General features: G+C 26.2%; 1 protein-coding gene across 1 annotated transcript; it reads right to left on the minus strand.

The window, feature by feature from the left end:
* Positions 1-268: 268 nt before the first annotated feature.
* On the minus strand, positions 269-20,555 carry beag (IC cytokine homolog beag). The gene is made up of 20 exons (XM_087157668.1): positions 20,378-20,555; positions 18,608-18,674; positions 16,933-17,040; positions 14,954-15,034; positions 14,024-14,093; positions 13,827-13,924; positions 13,094-13,208; positions 11,125-11,192; positions 10,255-10,298; positions 9,461-9,624; positions 8,389-8,546; positions 7,895-8,009; positions 7,610-7,651; positions 6,170-6,228; positions 4,023-4,124; positions 3,869-3,935; positions 2,716-2,804; positions 1,997-2,111; positions 501-544; positions 269-421 (listed from the first exon to the last, which is right to left on the minus strand). Exons 1-20 carry the CDS (start codon positions 20,391-20,393, stop codon positions 388-390), a joined length of 1,656 nt encoding a protein of 551 aa, XP_087013794.1. The 5' UTR covers positions 20,394-20,555; the 3' UTR covers positions 269-387.
* Between the last annotated feature and the right edge of the window lie 42 nt (positions 20,556-20,597).

Below are 20,597 nucleotides of genomic sequence, written 5' to 3' on the forward strand. Positions count from 1 at the left end.
TTTCATCTGTATATTATTATTTCAAATAGTACTTAATGTTTCTTGTATATGAAATACATATAACAAGTAAATAAATAACAGGAATCATATGCATAAAATTTATTTTCTAAGTTTGAAAACAAACTGTTTTTACTTCTAAATAACATAATAAAAAAAGGTGGGAATGCTCTAATATAAAACTAGTTATATGCATTATATGTACTAGCAGATAGTTAACAGTTTAAAATAACACACAAAAACTATAGATAAGAAAAACAAATTCCAAAAATCAGACTAATATCATTAATTTATTTCAGATTAATATATATACAGACATTGACATATGAGTAAATACAAAGAGAATATATATTTGAAATAGGCATATATACCAGATGATACTGGAACTTTTTAATAACGAGGTCTCTTGTATTCAGGCGTTCCCCTAAAAGAAAAAAATTAAATATTAAAACATCTTGTTAAACAAAAGCATTTAAAAATAAATAACAAAATAATTCACTTACACTCCAGTTGAGAAAGAACCAGTATCCTTTTTACGAGCAATGATCTAAAAAGAGACAAAATTAAATTACTCTTTTAAAGCATATGATACAAGTGTTAACATTGTAGCATACATTATAATAGTACTTCCTTACTGTACTTCTAATTTAAAAAAATTATAATCAGTATTTTTGTACAGTTTTATAAAAGAAATTCACTTAATTCATATAGTAAAACTCATATGAAACACAACAAATAAAACAAAAATATATAACAAATTTAATAAATTAATCTCGGAGACATCACACAGTAGCAATGCTTTTAGTCTTAGTAGTTACTGAGCTGTTGTAGCAAACATAATTTCACATACTTTTTTTATAATGTTGGAATAAAACATTTAGCATTAATTGAAAAACAAATTCCAGATCAGAAAAATCTGTTCCCCCCCCCTCTCGGTTCTTGTTTTATAAACAAGAACTTTCCTCAGAGCTGAAACACAAAAGGGCTCAAGAAAACACGAGGAAAAATGTTCTTCGCAAATTATTTATATTGGTTAATATTATTCAAGGTGATATTTTATTTCAAATGCTTCCCATTTAGGTTTGCAGCACTGACTTACAAGGAGTGAAAAGAAGCTGTTGTTGTCAGTACAGATGGTAAATGCCTTAATTATCCAATCATTACACTGTATTTTTAAGCAAAGAAAACATTTATCAGATTAAAGATCCTTTCAGCAATTTTAAAAAATGCAGGCATCAAAATATATCAAAATTTTTCTCTTTTTTAATATTTTTTAACAGAGTTTATTTGAAAACACTATGCAAAATAACAGAAATCATTCATTTAACATTTTATTATCATTAGCAAACATTTTAAATCTAATTTCATATATGATAATAAATAACCTTTTATAACACTCTTTTCTAATCACGTTGTGTTGCATGTAAAGTGTTTTTTCTAGAAATAACAATACTGATCACAGCTTTGATCCCCCCCCCCCATTGAAATAAAATAATAAAAACTCCATCAATGTCAGGCAAGCATAAGGTTAAATGGTGAAAACTTTAATGTTGATATACACGGTTTCAATCAATCACATTTGTATCTTAGATCTTTTATTATTTCAAATACTTTACACTGATGTTTTGGGTTATGAACTGCTGAGCAGCTTTCAATTATTGCAATTTCAATTGAGATTTACCCTACAATTTTTAAAAGTTAGTCACAATTTTATTGAAGCACAATTTTGCTAGAATAACACCTGCTCAAATACACAAGAAATATAGAAAGAGAGAGAAAAGTTCTCCCATTAACTTACATTTGTCATGTTTTATGTCCTCTCATTATAATAAAAATATTAGAAAGTATGCTACTTTAAAATTTAATTAACATACATCTTAATTTCATACTCAAAAGAAAAAAAAATGTCAAAATAAATACTTCCAACTGACATAGGATATGAGAACAATACATAAACTACACATTTAATATGGAGCTAGAGTGAAAGTAATGTATTTACTTGATTAATTTTCTGAAGTTCACGATCCAGCTTGGTCTTCTCATCTCGTTTCCCAGTTCCAGTTCTACGAGTTTTCCTACCATCAGCCATCTTGACACCATATTGAAAAGCAGCCCTAAAATAAGTATTCAATTTCTAAATTGTATACAAGTACATTTATACAGTAAAAAAGTACAAAAGATCCATGATACAATATATATATATATTAATAAACACAAACGTGTGAATGCAGCTTGCATAAAATTTGTCACAATCATAGAAAGTTATTTAATATTACTTATTACAATACACAGTAAGTTCTGATTACTTAATAAATGAATTGTAGAGTAGACTCAAAATATATACAATGCATATGCATTTTAATAATGCTTTGTATAAGTATACCATGTATAACAAAAAATACACAATTTAGAAGAAAAAAATAAACTGTCCAAAATTCTATATTCTACCACATAGACAATTTTAGAAAAATTGGATACAATAACAAAAAATTTGGTGTGTCAATAACAAGTCTTATAACTTCAAAAAGCTGCTAAATTTTTAAAAGGAAATTAGTGATTTTTTGAACAAATTTCAGGTGAAATCAATAGGGAGTCAATAAATTAATTGCAGAAAGTTATTCATTTTATCTAAGTCTGCATATATATATAAATCACCCTTTTTATACATTTTTAAAATCACTAGATAATTGATAATACTCAATTTCAGCGAAGTCTTACTTTGGTAAAGCTTCCTTGTGGCTCATGTAATCACTGTATTCCTCAGCAGTATCGAAATCCCAACGGCCAATAGGACCTTTCTTGTTACCCTGTAAAGAGCAAAAAAAGGTAGAAAATAAAATTTTCAATAATTCATGAAAAATTTTAACAAATAAAATGATTTTCAAAGTGAAATTCTATTATCTTTTTAATTTGTTTTTACCATTGAATTAAAGTAAAGATTTGTTCTCAAAATTATTATGTAAATATTAAGAAAAGAAAATATATATATTTAAAAAAAAAAAAAGCTTTTAGAACAATTTCAACAACTGTAAGCAGTTAATGCTTACAGTTTTTAGTTGTAAGTATAACAATAATGAGTTTGAAAAAATGCTATTTTTGATGACAAAAAAAAGACTCTTTAGATATTAAAAAGTTTAGTAATATCATAAGTTAAAGGTTTATCAGCTTTTGGCTTTGTAAAGACTTGAAAACAATAGTTTCCATATAAATGAAAAGTACTCAATTTTAACTCTTTTTCATGAAACTCATAATGTATTAAAGTTAAAAACTTGCTCCATATTTTTCTTTTTTAAGTTACACGAGCAATTTGGATTACTAGGTCCTAACACCAAAAGCTTTTTCATTAACAACAACATAAAGGTGATGTTTTTGGACCAAACCCCTGAACTGTTAAGATAAAAGAATATACAATTCTGATAAAAGAATATTACAATTCTGATAAAAGAATAATACAATTAAACAGCAAAATATTTTTTTTATATAGACCTTTTAAACTTGTTATAACTAAATAACTGAAATACAATATGTTAATAAGGAAGAACAACAAAAGTAGTTACAGTCAATTTGAAATTTTTGGTATAAAATAAAAAATCTAGAATAAATTTTGATAATTTTAAAATTTTTAGTATTGTAAGAGAGTGTAAAATAAACTAAGGTTACGAAGATTAATAATAGTTAATATGAAGTAAAAAAAGTGTAATAAAAGCCAATTTCAAAATGTTTAACAGCTTTAAAATATGCCAATAAATAAGAAAAACTAGCTTATTAAAAATATATGTATTGGTACAACAATTTCATTTTGAAATTTAACTTCTTTTTTTTTTTAAAGTAATTGTTTTATTTCTTCAAACAAAGTCATGACCATATTTACCATATCCATCTTAGAATAATCAACTTCATCATCACTGTCTGCAACAGCATCTTCATTTTCAGGAGCTCTGTAACAATGTTAATAAAAATAATTACTGTCATCGGATATACACATAAAAATCAAAGAAGTTTTCCATATCATAAAATATATTTACCCTGGATAGCATTCAGCGTAACTTTCAGGAACATCTCTTTCAAGTTTGCTAGTTAACTTAGCCTTTAGCCTGCTGTCATCACCTTTCAACACACTCATCAAACTAAAAAATAAAAAAAATTGTCTGTCAAGTCTTTTTGAAACAGAGATTTAATAGTGTATCGATACATTATTATTATTTGTTTTATCAACTAACTTCATAGAAGGAACATCACAGTCGAGTAAATATATTTAAGCATCCACATTATACAGTCAATTCGCTATAACTCGAAGTACGATAACTCGAATATTACTATAACTCGATTTTTTTATGAGTTCCCGACCCTTTTATCTTCAATTTCATGTTAATTATTCTCGATTACTCGAATTTTACTCCCTTTAACTCGATTTTTTTTGGATCTTTTAAAGCAAGAAAAAAAAAACTAGGAGTTGATATCTTGCCCCTTCCTTTGCAACACACAATGTCTTTCGCACTCTTCATGGAGAAGATAAAGCTGTCCCTCTTGAAGGATGTGAACAGTGGTTAAGTGAAACGTTACCAAATTTACTTCAAGGATACAGTTAAAATGATGTTTACAATATTGATGAAATGGGTTTATTTTTTAAATGTCTTCCAAATAAGACTATGATGTTTAAGGATGAAAACTGCTCAGGGGGTAAAATGAGCAAGGAACGTTTGACTGTCCTAGTTGGAGGAAATGCGTCTGGGACAGAGAAATTGCCCTTACTTGTTATCGGAAAAAAAGCGAAATCCCCGATGTTTCAAGAATGTAAAAACGTATCCTTTGGATTACAAGTCTAAAAAAAAGTTTTGGATGACATCAGTTTTATTTGAAAACTATGTAAGAAAATTGGATCGGAAATTATTCGCTAAAAAAAGAAAAGTGATACTCTTTATGGATAAATGCACAGCACATAGTGATCAACCTAATTTGAAAGCAGTAAACTTGCAGTTTCTCCCGCCAAACACAACAGCAAAGTTGCAGCCGATGGACCAGGGTATCATAAAGTGCTTCAAACAGTCTTATCGTAAATGGCTTGTCAGAAAAATGATTAATAAGCATTAATTAAATAATCCAACAATATTTTGAAAGTCCGAAACCGAAACTAACGGTAAGTCGAACTTCCAATATGTCGAAGTTTTTCGTCAGTCCTATCAGATTTGAGTTATCGCGAATTCACTGTATTTTTTATGCCAAGAATATTTCTTAGAACTTTTTTAAATTTAGCATGGACTTTCTATCTACACATAGTATCACATAATTCTATATTGAGGAAAGCAAGCATTTTATAGCTATTATGAATTGCATGTAAATGAGGAAAAACAATAAATTAATATTAAATAAGAGAATAAACATTATTGGCCAATTTTTCTAGTCATAACAAATAGCAAAGTTGAATGAGAAAAAATTTCTTAATTTCTTCTTAAAACAGCATGCACAGAAGATAAAAGCAACAAGTTTCAGGAGAAACAAGCTGCCTTTATCAGACAGTAAGGAATACTACAATGCAAAAAGAATAATGGAAAGGAGCAATTTTTAAAAAAAAATTATAATATTGATAAAAGAGTAAAAAAAAAAATGATAAGTTAGAACATAACATAAAAACACAAAAATACTTAAACAAGTTTTTCCAAGCAACAGAGAAAAATTTAAGAACATAATTGTTCTCGTTAATCAATATGGCTAAATTTTTACAAAATCAAATGCAAAATTGCAGTTAATGTTCAGCAATTGAAGATTTAAACACTTCTTACTTAAAGACAGATATACAATGTTAATTAATCCTTTTTAGAGCTTTTGGTTTGTCCAATAAATAATGAACAGGAGATTTTGTGTTAAGGAAGCTAAATTTATTGGTGGTTGTAAGAAATCACATTTCTTAGATTCCTGGCAGTTTCAATAAACATAATACAGAGTAATGAAGAAATAAAACAAAAATGTTATTTTTTTTTATCTTATTACAATGCAACATAATTCTTAATTAAAATTAATTTTGCAATGGAATGTCTTGAATCATAATTACAGCTAATATATATGTATGCATTTAATTATACTAATGACAATTGCTGCTTCGAAAATAAACATAAATAAAACAAACTTAGTATTAAACACAAGAGAATATATCAAATTTTTAAATAAAACTTACAGTCTATCTTTAGAGTGATCAGCATTTTCATAATCTCCAGAGAGCACACTATCCCATTCCTTAAAAAAAGTAACATTGACTGTTAATTTTTTTATTCGTAATTTTTATCTTTGCAAATCAAATGACAATTACAATTAGATGAATAAACAATTCTAACAATCTTGAAAATACCTTTTTATCTGTAGATTGTGGTATAAGTACACACTTATTGTGCCAATTCTGTACTTAGATTAAAATTACAGTGCTTTCAACTAATTTTTGGTGATTTTTCTTTAGAAGTTTATTTTAGACTAAATGCCTAGAATTAAGAGGATTAGAAGTATGGAGAACAACTTTTAAAATTATATGAATTAAATGAGAAAAAACAAATACTTGTCATTAAATTGTTAAAGTTAAAAATAATATTCCTTTGCTTATTTCTAAATAAGCGCTATATACTTTAGAGTGATAATCACACAAAAGTGTAAATATATTTGCCAAGTTAAAAAAAATAGCATTTACTTTTTAAAATTTTAAAGAAAATAGATAAAAAATATCAATTGCAAGATTTGACACTAGCAACTATTTTGATAACATTGATAGTCTTTCTACGCCAGAACATAAATAAATAAATAGGAACATAAGACTCAGTTCTATTTGTAGTTGTTCTTAATTTTTCAATTTGTTTCCTACATTGATTTGTAGGTTTACAGGTACATGTTAAGTTTCGACCTATAACAATTTTAAAAATCTACAATTGCGGAGAATCACTCTGTTTTTTTTTCTTTTTTTTTCACAATAAAGTAGGATGCATAAATTATTTTCATGAATAAACTATAAATTACCTGGAAGCTTTCAAAGTTGAGTCTAAGACTATGATTTCTATATGTTAAATCAAATATATATATATATATCAGAAGAAAAATGTATACTAACATTAACAAAAGCTTGGATTTAAAATTTTTCAAAATCAATTGGGAGAAGGATAAAAACTATGAAGCCAATAACATTAAAGTCAAATGAATAAACGAGCTAGGCTATATCACGAGTATTATCAATAATGATATTTATGGAAGTGTTGATAAATTTCATTTGAAGAAAAAATACATTGACAAATGTAAGAAATAATAAAAATCAATTCCAATTAAAAAATATAATATCATGAAAACTCCTGACAATATATTGCAATATTTAATTACATACCACCCAGCTATAATTTAAAAAATATTTTCCTGCCCAGCATGTCTTCTTCATTTAATAATATATAAAGAAAACCTTTTTTTTTTTCAAACTGAAAAGCCTGCACTTGAAACTTCCAAATTTCACAAACGTCAGGATTAATGCTCAATGTGATATATAGTTCTGATGATCAATAAACATAAATATGATATCAATATTAAGTTTAAAAAATGAAAGATATAGAAATATAAAAGCTGAAGATTGTTCTTGAAAAATACATACATTCTTAGCATCACGCTGCTTCTCTTCTCGCCTTCTTTCATCCTACAAAAGCAATTTAAAAATTTTTTAAACAGTCAAAAAAATTATAAACTGTATAACATAGAGTAGAATGAAAAATAAATATGTAACTGCAAAATCAAAATTATTCAGAAAAAAGCAGCAAAAGATAACTGCAATAATATAAAGACTTAAAATCTTGACTTCTTTAATTTAAAATAAATAGTATCAAAAGTAAGTAATGTAAAAAATAAGTAATATAAAATAATAATATTAGAATATACATACATCAGTTCGTGGTTTTTCAAAGTAAGATTTCCTTTTTTCAGGTTCTGAAGGGTTTTTATCAGTTTTATCTTTCTTTTCCAAAGTTGGTACATAATCCCCAATGTCTCCAAAAATACTGTAAAAATAAAATAAAAAAATCATTTTGTAAATAAAATTATCAAATTCCTTTATAATAAAGCGTTTCTTAACACTTTTACACTTGGTAATAAAATTTTTAGTTAAAATAAATTTTTTTGAAGTTTAAGAAAGATTTGTCATTAAAACTTAGTTATGCTCTTAATAGGATTTTAGACAGACTTTTTTACTTTTTAATAAACATGACAATTTATTAAAAATCTCTCATTCATTTAAATTGGGGCTAGATTAAATGTATGTCTATTTATCAAATAAATAACATTGAGAGAAAAATTTGAAGTGAAAATTTCAAAACGAATAAGTTTATTATTTCTAAAAAAGTTCTAAAGTTACTAAATACATGAATAAGGTTCACAAACCTATCATCAGCAAGTTTTGGACGCTTTATTTCTTCTTCTTTTAGTTTTCCTTTGTCTTTCCTCTTGCCTCTTTTATTGTGAATGCCTTGTCTTAAATATGACAGGATTTGAGTGAGTTTCTTAATAACTATATCATTAGTGGTAAGTGTAGTTTGTGACTAAAAAAAAAAGATATATATTTTTAAGAACATAATTAATATAGACATTTTATTAATACAACCTATATTATAGTTATTTGTTTAAAATGTTTTTTCTTTTAAATTGATATCACCTATTTTTACCCCATTACAATTTCTTTTCAAACTTTTAAAATCATAAGAACTGCAGATTCACAGCAAGCAATTCTAGAAAGTAAAACTTAAAAAAAAAATGGTAATAGCTATTTTTTTAAGTGCTTTCATTTAAAACCAGTTTTAATTAACTTTAACCGTTTGATGCAGAATTTGTATTGAACATATTTTTCATACATTTTTCATTATCTTATATTAGTTTATGTTAAAATAAGTGAAAAATATTATAATTAGTACTTTTATAATTTTGGTCATGAAATACAGCACAAAACACAAGTTTTTTTTTCTGTGCTAAAGGTAAAATCTTCTAAACACAGCTTACTTACAAACAATAATTTTTCAAGTTTTGGGTTATTTAGATCTAAGAGAAACAGTTATTGAAATTTTGAAAAATTTAAATATTTTTAATTTATACAAAATCAATTTTTTAATTTATACAAGATCAATTTGATAAAGTTTGAATAGGAATGATTCCGATAATCAATCAGATTTTTTGAATAAGCATCAGATTGTTTTTTATAATTAAAAAATACTGAAATATACTTTTACTTGTAATTAAAGTGTCAGAAAAAAATATATATTTAAGGTTCACTGATGCCCAAGCCTATTGCATCAAAGGGTTATTGGATAAAACTGACAGAAAAAAACACATCAAGTAAACTATGCCTGAATTTCAAACAACTGTAATTGTGTACTCACAACAGTAATTTAAAATATTTTACCAAAATTAAATAGAAAATTCTTGAAAAGATTCAACAACAGTAACAATTTACAAAACTCACTTCAAAACTAGGGCAATCAGCTTTGCTTCTCAACAATGTTGTTGGGATATCACTTTCAGCAAATTCATCTTCTAAATCAATGATGTAAGCCATTCTGTTAGGAAGAAAAAGTTCACTCCTTTCACAGTACCTATGCCTAAATACTTGACGATAGATATTTTTACCTATAAGCAAAGAATGCAAAGATTTTCAGGAAAACAATATCCTCATACTGAAATTATCAGCAATGGAAAGAAAAATTATTAAATTTAAAAAAAAATCTTAGAATTTTTATCATAAAATATGAAAAAAATGTGCAGTTAATTAAGTTTGTAATCAATAACAATTCTATGTAAATGGACAGAATTGCTCCTTAGAAAATTGTTAGATTTCTTATTATTGGTATAGCTGTTCATTTTTGTTGTATTTCTTTAATTTATTTTTCTTCAAAACAACTGTGTCAAGTAAAGCATAATACTATTATATCATATAACACAGTCAATAAATATCTTGCAAATGAAAGAAGATTGAAACTATAGCATTTAATTTTTAAAAGGATTTAAATTAAATCTTACATAAGTCATTAATCTTTTATAACTTTTTTTAAATAATATGGTTCACAGGAACTGTAACTCTTTTGTTACTTCAACTCATTTGGAGGGGGAAAAAATAATACATTAGGGGTTTGAAAAATTGACGAGATATTCAGTAATTAAAATGCAAGAGAAATTTTTTAATAAAACAAGTTATAGTTTATGACTTATAGTGCAATGTTAAAAATTGAGCGGAATTGAATTATAAGAATACAAACTTACCCAATTTAGTTCGGAAATGGATTTCTTCTTCTTCATCTTTATCCCTAAAATCATAAATCAATGATTAGTTTTGTTTTAATGAATTAAACACTTTTTTTATACCCTCCAATTAAAAATCTGATAACCACAATTTAAAATATATATGAGTGTAAAGTTAATATGATTTTAAATGTTTCTGTAATGCAAATACTACACAAGATATGTTAATCTTAATTTGTAAAGTTTATAATATAAGTAAAGTTGTAAAGTTTATAATTATAGGTAAAGTTTAAAGCACACACCTGTAGTAAAATTTATGTCTCAGATTTCAATTACACAAAAATGTACAGATGTTCAATGTAAAAAAGAGAAGATATTGATCTTTATTTATTGAAGTACAATAACCTTGTCAAACTAAGAATAATACCATACTAATTTTTTTTAAGAATCTAGGTTTTTTTTCAATATTTAACTTGTTTTTGCAATGTTGATTTTCTTTTTTCCTCTAAAAAGGATTTTTGTCATTTTTTCAAATCCATCCATAAAGAAAGGAAGTTTCCTAGTATGTGTTTTTTGTTAGCTCATAAATCTTTCAAAAAATACAAAAAACAAAAAAAAGAAAGATTCCTATTGTTTAAAAAAAAACTGGTGAAAAAAGAAAGAGGGTTTTAAAAAAACTGACTGGAATTATATATGTCCTGTCAGTGGATTTGTATATAAATTGCATAGACTAGAAAACTGCACATTCAAGTGCTACTTTTATAAATAAGTGTTTTATAAATGCACAGAATGAATATTGTGAATTTACTACGTTCAACTTGTAAAATTTAATTTAAATTTGAACCATTAACATTTCACATGTTTTATTATATAAGCATGAAAATATCCTACTTGTGTTTTATTCTCTGGCTTTCCAGTTCTTCATCTTCTTTTTCCTTATAAGTAATTTCACTCCGAACCTGAAATGAAAAAAGTCAAGCATATATAAGTGTTCTAAGAGCTGAGAGGAATTCCTTTATAAAACAAAAAATAAGCAAACTAAATCTTTTTTTAAAAATTATCAAGATTACCTATTCATTGAACACCTTATAAAAAAAACAAGGCAACTCACGTTTTTGAAGGTACTTTATTAACAACATGAAACATTTCACACGTCAAAACAAGTAGGGTAGATAATTAAGGATTTTAATTTTACATTCTTTTTTCCTCTTTTAAACATCATATTCTAGAATGTTATACCCTAAGATAGCGACAATTTTTAAGAACCTATTGGCAATTATTTTATTTTTATTTCTAATTATAACCCTATCTGACCCATAACATTGGGTCAGTTTGGCTGCATGGAGTTTTTGATCCAAACTGTCCGGCGATGTTTTTCAAAAAAAGACTGAAAAGTTTAATCAGATTTCATCATAAGAAAAGAGTGTAGGTATTTTGTCATTCTCTTTTTGTTATAAATAAACAGTTTTGTGTAGAATCTAAATGTTGTGAAAACAAACTTTTCTTTCAAATACAAAATATCAGTAACGAATGGTAACAGCCTGAGAAATAAAATTCTAGATAGAATTTTATAAGCTATACAAGTTTTAGGCCAACATGATGATGACGAAGATGATGACACAATATCATCCAATACTATAGCAACAATATTCTTTGACACCCTTGCATCAAAATAAAAATTCATATGAAAAGCAAATTTGGAATTTGATAGGTGCATTTTAAGTTAAATGATCAAAACACATTCAGTAAAAATGACTCCTAAATTTGTAAAATGCAGGAATTGTATTTTGTTATTTTTAAAGCATTTAACTTAAATTGTAGCTGAATTTTCTAATAGATAAATTTAAAATATTGATGAAAGAATTATTATTTAATAAAGAATTATGTCACATGAAAACTGTGAATTGAATCAATCAAGAAATTAACCGATAAGCGATAAACGTGTCGAAAATTGCAGAATTTTGGAACGAGCTCCACAAGCTTTGTGTCAGGGAACAGACCCAATAACACAATAGTTAGAATCTAAAGCATTGAATAAATACTTGGTAATTTAAAAAAAACTCTCTTTAATTCAAAGTAATTTTTTGATTATATTTTTACTTTTTGATGATAGCTAATTTAATGATAGCTAATTTAGATAGTATACAATTTTGAATTTATAGAAATTTTGCGGTGATTGTACCTTTAATGCATGTTTCAAGTTGAAACAATGTACATGTTCTTATGAATGAAATTTTCAAGTGAAATATATTTCATACAAATAATGATTATGTGCACAATGTAATTGATATTTTTAACATGAAAATGAAACATGATTTTGAAATGAAACATTTTAGCATGAAATACTACACAAGATTTGTTAATCTTAATTTGTAAAGTTTATAATATAAGTAAAGTTGTAAAGTTTATAATTATAGGTAAAGTTTAAAGCACACACCTGTAGTAAAATTTATGTCTCAGATTTCAATTACACAAAAATGTACAGATGTTCAATGTAAAAAAGAGAAGATATTGATCTTTATTTATTGAAGTACAATAACCTTGTCAAACTAAGAATAATACCATACTAATTTTTTTTAAGAATCTAGGTTTTTTTTCAATATTTAACTTGTAGTTTTTGCAATGTTGATTTTCTTTTTTCCTCTAAAAAGGATTTTTGTCACTTTTTCAAATCCATCCATAAAAAAAGGAAGTTTCCTAGTATGTGTTTTTTGTTAGCTCATGAGTCTTTCAAAAAATACAAAAAACAAGGCAGTAAAGTTGTAAAATTAGGCAATTCTCTAATGGTATAAAAAAAAAGAAACATATAAGATATAAATTGTTATATAAAACATATAAATTGTCGTGAAGAAAGGCATACTTTTTGCAGTAAAGCATAATCAAGACCTTTCACCAAATGAGTATGCTCCATATCACCACCCAAAAATTTAGATTCTTGAATCATTTGTCTCCTTCTTTCAGCAGCATCCAATCCCCTAAAAGATATCATAATCTAAGCATAATTTGAATAATCTTATTCCATAAGTTGAAAGTGATTAAAAAGGCTATCGGAAAATTCCATAACTAGTGTAGTAAAAAATAAAACAGATACAAAATTTGTTCAGTAAATATAAATTATTACTATGATGATTCATGAAAAAAAAAACTTTATAAATATTTGTTCAATGAACTTTAAACAACTCATTTTTATGTTGCTTTTACTTGAGAAAATAATATGTTCACTGTAGAAATTATAATAAGATGAAGAGAATTTCTTTTTTTAAAAATGAGAAAGCATAAAATTATAATAAAGAGAGGATTAATAATGATAATCAGGATGAAGCTAAATAAAAATTGAAAAATTGTTCAAATTGAAAGTTATACTTTGAAAGTCTGCTAGTAAATACACTTTTAATAACCGGCTTAAGAGTAAAACCAAATATTTTGAACAGCCGGAGCTCATATAAATCTAAGTTAATGAGTCTGAATTTTTAGTGTAGTTTATAGCGCCAATTTAAATAAATTTAAAGATTATATTTTCAAAAAATTTAATAACTAAAAAAAAAAAAAAATACTAATAAACCAGACTCTAAAAAATAAAATGTAATCATTACGATTTTGCATCAGGAGCAACAGCACGGTATCCAGCAGCTGATGTGATTGGATCTTCGTTTTGATAATCAGGGTTTGCACCATCTCTTCGCTCTTTGGCCTATAAAAGATAAACCATGATGAAAACAGAAATCTTACATAAGATACTAATTTTAACTTAAAAAACTAAAGAGTTTTAAAAATAAAATAAATATTTTACCCTGTCTCGATATTTCTGTGATAGTTCTGCTAACTTATCTTCTTGCTGCTTATTCAAAGACGCATAATACCTGAAAGGATAATTGTAATAAATAATAATAAAGACTTTGTGTACTATCAATTAGAATGATCCGTCATGCTTAAAGAAATACCTTTGATCCAGCCAATTACAGTTAAATAAAAGGCTTATTCTATTAATGAGGTGATGCATTAGTCAAATATAAATATAATTCCATGTATTTTTAATTGAAAATGACATGTATTGCAACATTTTCAATAAATAAATCACCGTTAAAAATTTATTAATAAATATAATCTAAGCATTGAATTACTAAATTTGTAACAATTTAAAATTGTAACAAAAACAACACTGAAGAGAATACATAAAGCTATTATTTTTCGCACTAAGACACATTCACTGGTACACTCACACAGATACTCTGAACCCTTTTTTATAAACTATTTACAGAATGTTTTTGCACTGATCATTTGGAAAAAATGTAAGCCATTTTTCTTTGTATTCATTGTACAACTAGCTATAAGTTCTGTATTCAATAATGACCATTTTGCTTTGCTCACTTACATCAATGTCTCTCCAGAATTAAGACAATTTTTGGTTTCCCTTTTTTCTTAAATTGAATAAGCAAATTTCATTCTAATTAATGTAAAAATCTTTCTACAAAAAAAAAAAAAAAAATTGAATGCAATATTTCTGTTTAATGCTATTAAGAAGTGGAAAATAATTAAATTTGTTATTAATGAAATTTAATATAGCTTCCACATAAAACAATTTACTAAATTTTCTTCTTCTAAGTGGAATATTTGATTATCCTTTAAGCTATTAAGTGGAGCTGAATGAGATTAATAGTATAAGCGAGATTAAGAATATTAAGATTAATATTTAAGCAAGATTAGTTATAAGGAAACAAACTTTTTCTTTCGCTTTCTTCTTTCAGCTCTTTCATCAGCTGTACCACTTTCATCATCAGAATCACTATCCTGCTTCTTCGTTCTAAAAGGAATAGGAAATTAATTTTTGTTAATTCAAAAATTATTAATAGATAAAGCAATAGACAAAATAGACTTTAATACTTTTTGTAGGACAAAAAGAAAAAAATAAGTGTGATATATCTAAATGCATGATGTTAACAAGAGTCATAGTAAAATAACAATTCAAATTTGGATTGCTTTGTTAATAAAAACAATTGTAAAAATTCACTTTCCCTTTCTTCAGAAGTGGATGACATGAATTCTACTTCAAATTGTTAAAAACTATTGCATACGGAAAATTTTTTAAATAATTAGTTTGATTTAAACACAAGAGACAAGGGGATACCAGCTTTTGCTTTTTTATGAATAAAGGAGATGCATTTAAATAAAAGAGCTTTATAAAAAGAAAATTAATTTGAAAAATCAAATATAATGAGGTAATATGAAAACTGTACTTATTGAAACATTGTAAAACAATGTAAACTGTTTCTAATTTTATTGAGATAAAAACCTCATGTAATATGCATAGAGAAATTGAGAATTTTAATGGTACAATATAAAAGTGGGACTGATCCACGAGCCTTTAAAAACTATGAATTGAACATTATTATTTATTAAATTTCATAACATGTCTGGTTATTAAGGTCCATCTCAGCATGGCGACAATTGTCATCAAACGTTCCACAAATCTTGCTAAAATCATAGGCATGGGTGTATGTTTGGTATTTACAAAAGAGTAACAAAAATAGTTTTTTGCACTGAATTCGAAATTAGAAAAATTAATTATACTAATTTTGTGTTTCTACGTGAGGTATGGAATTCAAATGCATGGTATTCAAATGGAATAACATAAATAGAATAACCTAAACACAAATTTTTAAATTTAAATGGTGAAATTTCAAATTTACATGTTGTGCTGTGCTTTGGATTCATGTATTGAGATTATAAGTATTCATCAATAAAAAAAAATATTTTGCTGTTCTTTTAGAATTGACTTTATTTAAAATTTTCAGATGGCTAATTTTTTAAGTAATATTTTGTCAGTTCCTACTTTCTCTGTTTTCTCCGTTTATTTATTAATTTGGTCTCAGCATTCTAATCTCTATGTTGAATATATTTACTAATATTATTTTAGCTTTTTTAGACTTAATTTTAATCAATACCAATCTTCAATCTTTATGAGCTAATGAACCTAATTAGTTTTAGAGTATTATGGCCATTAATAACTTTTGATGTTTACCATAACATGACTTACGTAAGTGCACAGTTTTTTTTCTCAAGTTTGTGTACCATAATAAGCTTCTAAATACTAAATGAATACCACTAAAATGAACCACTAAATTAATACCCAAGTGGTCCTAATGGACCATTAAATTTTCATTGCTGGTGTGAATCCTAATGGCAATAGCATGTTTCCTTACATAATTATTTAAATATTGTAAAAATAAAATTTTCACTAAATAAAGAATTAGTATGTCAAGTAGAAATTATGAACTGGATTGTCTAAAAAAGTCTACTACTAAAAAAAAAAGATGAGATACAGCGTGTGTTATGCTGAATAAGTTTTACAAAAGTTCCTCGGGACAGTAGCAATTATTAGAGTAAAAATAAACACAAAGAATAGTAAGTAAGGGTATCAATGTCAATGACGGTTGATACCTTTAAGAAGCTGTGAATACAGATACCATAATATAAAAGCAATTCTTTTAAAGTGATTTCTTCATCATTGAAAATTATAATAAAATTTTTTTTCTTAGAACAAAATAAAGTTCGATAAAAATCCAGATGGTAACAATTAAATCGGCTAATTTAAATAAATAAATTAAAAACATCTATCAGCATGCAAAGATAGCAATACAAAAAAATTAGTGTAACAGCTTAACTATTGTTGACTGTTACACTAATTGTTATTAAACTTACGCAGCATGAGTTTTCACTTCTTCTGTAGTAACAGGAGCAGGAGTTAGAGCAGGTGCTCTTGGGGTCATCAATAGTTTACGAAAATCTTCATTTGTCATCGGATGACTCCTAAGGAAGGAGTTAGAGAAAAAATTATTAATTATGAACTAAAAAAAAATCTTGTTTTTAACAATACTTTTATCAAATTGTTTTGTTTTTTATCCCATATAAATCATTCTGAATTTATATGATTAATTAACAATAATGAACATAATGAACAATAATGAAATGAATACAACTTTGTAACATTTTAAACATTAAAATAAAATCTTGGCACAAGACCTAAACTACTTGTTTAAGCTAAGTAAACTGCATGTCCAAATGTTAAGACTTATTCAGTAATAAAAAAAATTATAATAAACATAGCAACATGTTGTATTTATATGTTGGCAGTCACCATCTGTTTTTCCTCTAATTTCAACTAAGTTGGCAACTCCACTTCTTAAGGTCAAAACAAACTTGGAAAAGAAAAAGAGTTCTAGTTTTCTGCTCCAGTTAGCAGTGACCAATGATAGTGTGTAACTATCATTGGTCTCTGCATCGGATTCAACCACATCAAAAATGGAGGAAATATCTTTTTCCCAATATAGTGGCTCTGCTGTGTCTCAGTTTGGCTTTAGCTGGTATGGGGAAATTAAAAAGTTCTGTTTCTGCTAGTATATTATAGGTGCGAGAAATCGTTAGATTAAAGCACCAAGTAAGAGATTAAATAAATAAAGCAAAATAATAGGTTGTTCATTAAATACGACCATATTACATAATCAAAAAACCAACCCAAACTGAATGTTTCATAATAGTTCAAATATAGTTGTTTGAGTAAAAAGACTTGATTTGACAGATCAGGTCTAGAATGAGGATTTGCTTTGAGGACTTCTGGACTCTAGTGAAGAAATAGTAATCAGACGAACAATGAAAAATTTAAAAGACTGAGGATGCAAACATCATTAAGATCTAAGAATTTATAATGAAAATGTAGTACATTTTTACCCAGTATATTATGAAACTGTACTTTCATTCAGTTTTCTTTGATCTTAATTATTCAAATATTATTAAGGTTAAATGAATTTTTCTTCTTCTTCTAATTATGTATCTTTTTAACAAACATAAAAATTTCAATAGGTCTCAGCTTTGAGAATCAGTGTGTCTTTCTTTTAAGCAGATAATTTAATCAGTCTTGAAGATGTCTGCTTTACTGCATTTCAGGGTTATTTTGGACAAGACTAAATTTTGTACAATCTGTTAAAAAGAACAGTTTATTGCAGCTAAAGATACAAATCCTTATATGAAGTACAACTTATTTCTATTTAATTATTTGTTACTTAAGTATTGTCATATTTTATCTACAATAATCTAAAACACTTAAATTAATTAGTATGAATAAGACTGCTCCAGAATAACAAAGGAGCTACTTTATAAAAATTAAATTACTTCATAGCTAAAAACCATATCACAAAAAGTAGGAAGTTTTAAGTATGATTTAAAAATATATTTTTGACAATAAAAATAAAAGCTGAGGTGGAAAAATTTAACAATAACAATTTATTCAATGACTATCTATTTTTATGTATATGAACTACATGAACAACAAGGAAAAGTTATTAATTAAGAAATGTTTAAATTCAAAAAATTCACTTACGGATGATCCTCATTTCTAGAAATCTCAGATGGTGGCAATGGATTGGAAAATGGCTCATGTTCTCTCTCTGAAATAAGATTAATAATCTAGATTTAATTAAAAATATTACATATATTTTGTAAAATATGGCATCAGCATATAAATTGTATCTAAACATAAAAATCATAATCTCTATTATAAAATTGAATTTTTAAAGTGTTTACAGATATAATATCGAAATAACATTTTAATTTTTGTAACATAAACAAAAATCAAGCAAATTAGAAACACATGGTGAGTAAGCTATAGACAGAAAAACTGCAGTGAATAATTTAAAAAAAAATTCTATGATAGATGAATCATCACAAGTTTAAAATTCTATCAATAACTTCCGTCCACAAAAGATCTTTGTATCAGTAAGTAAAAAAAAATCACTAAATTTCGGCAATTGCAGGATTAAGTACTAGAGATATTAGAGGGAAAAAAACATAATGGGACAAACTAAAACAGAGAAATTAGTAGCTATTACCCAGATCGGTATCGTTTTTAAAATTTATTCTACTTAAATCAATAAGATAGTTTCACTAAGCAATTCCTGTTAGAACGTATGGAAGATTTTCACATCCAGACCTGTGACAAAATAATCCCAAAGTGTTGAAAACTTTAAGGCAGCAGCTCAAGAGAAACTAAAATAAAACGTCACAGAAAGGGAACAACTCGAAAAGTAGAGTAAAGTGGGTATGAAACCAAGCATTTTTTAAAGAAGGCCCAAAAACTAAACCATAAAATTTAATTTATGCATATTTCATTCGATGCATTCTATATACACTGGATTCATAAGGAATAATTATGAAGCATAACTTATCTCTTTTGTCTGTTTTCTTACAGTAATGCAACCAAAAGAATATGTTTTGATATACACATGGTATAGTTCTAAATTTAGTACATATTTCCCTAAAAAACACTGTTAGAAATAAAACTCTTAAATAAATGCATCATGAATATATTATTTTAAAAAAATTATTATTATTTGGTACCATTTTATTAAATTAAATAGTTAATGTTCATGGCTTCATAAGGTTTTACTTCGGATGCAGTAACTTTCGCTGAACTCTACAGAATTTCCCCAAAAAGCAAGGAAACTGTGATAGTTTTTGGTTTTATTGTAATATAAATAAGAATGCAAAAGTTAATACCTATAGTGGCAATTTAGAGTGTTTCTACTATTTATAGCAGACATATATTTTAATTCAATTTAGTTATTTTAAGCAAAAAGATACTTCATAAAAAATGTCATACTAAGGCAGAAACTTATGTGAAAACTCATCTATGTTTTTAAATATGCTCCTTAATTTGTATCATCATGTTATTTTGGTAAATTTTTACTCCATGTACCTACTTTACCCCATCTGGCCCAATAATTCCTGGCCACCCCAGATAAACTTCTGCATGTTTTTTTTTAAAAACATAATTACACACCCAAGTCAAGAATTTTGACAAATCCTTCTTAACATGACTTCAGTAACAAAAAACATTAAATATTAAGAAAAGATTCAAAACTATTAAACTACCTTCTAGATTATTACAGTAAAATACTGATCGATATTAATCCGTTTTTTAGAAAAAAAACTCTGAAATAATTTTATTCTGAATCTAAAGAATATTGTTGTGAATGTTTATGGTATGTAGTCTATCAAGTTTAAATAAAGAAAAATAGTCAGACATTTAGTCACTACAAGATCAACAATAACAAAGCTATGAATAAAGGTAAGAAATTTTCCACGAACATACCAGCTCGATCCGGCATTATAAAGCTATGTAATAGGCAATGGAGATAAAAAATATAAGTTCGTAATAATAATATATAGTGAAATAGTGAAATTAAACTAGTACTAAGACGATTAATAACGCATATACTTGTTAGCCAAGAGTACAACAATTAAGGTCAATGTATTCATATTTCAACTTTTTTGTCAAAGTTTATTTAGCTTATAGCTTGTACAACTAAATA

Source organism: Parasteatoda tepidariorum, chromosome 2 (genome assembly GCF_982258835.1).
Source record: "Parasteatoda tepidariorum strain Cologne lab strain chromosome 2, Ptep-v5.0, whole genome shotgun sequence".
Classification (NCBI taxonomy): domain Eukaryota; kingdom Metazoa; phylum Arthropoda; class Arachnida; order Araneae; family Theridiidae; genus Parasteatoda; species Parasteatoda tepidariorum.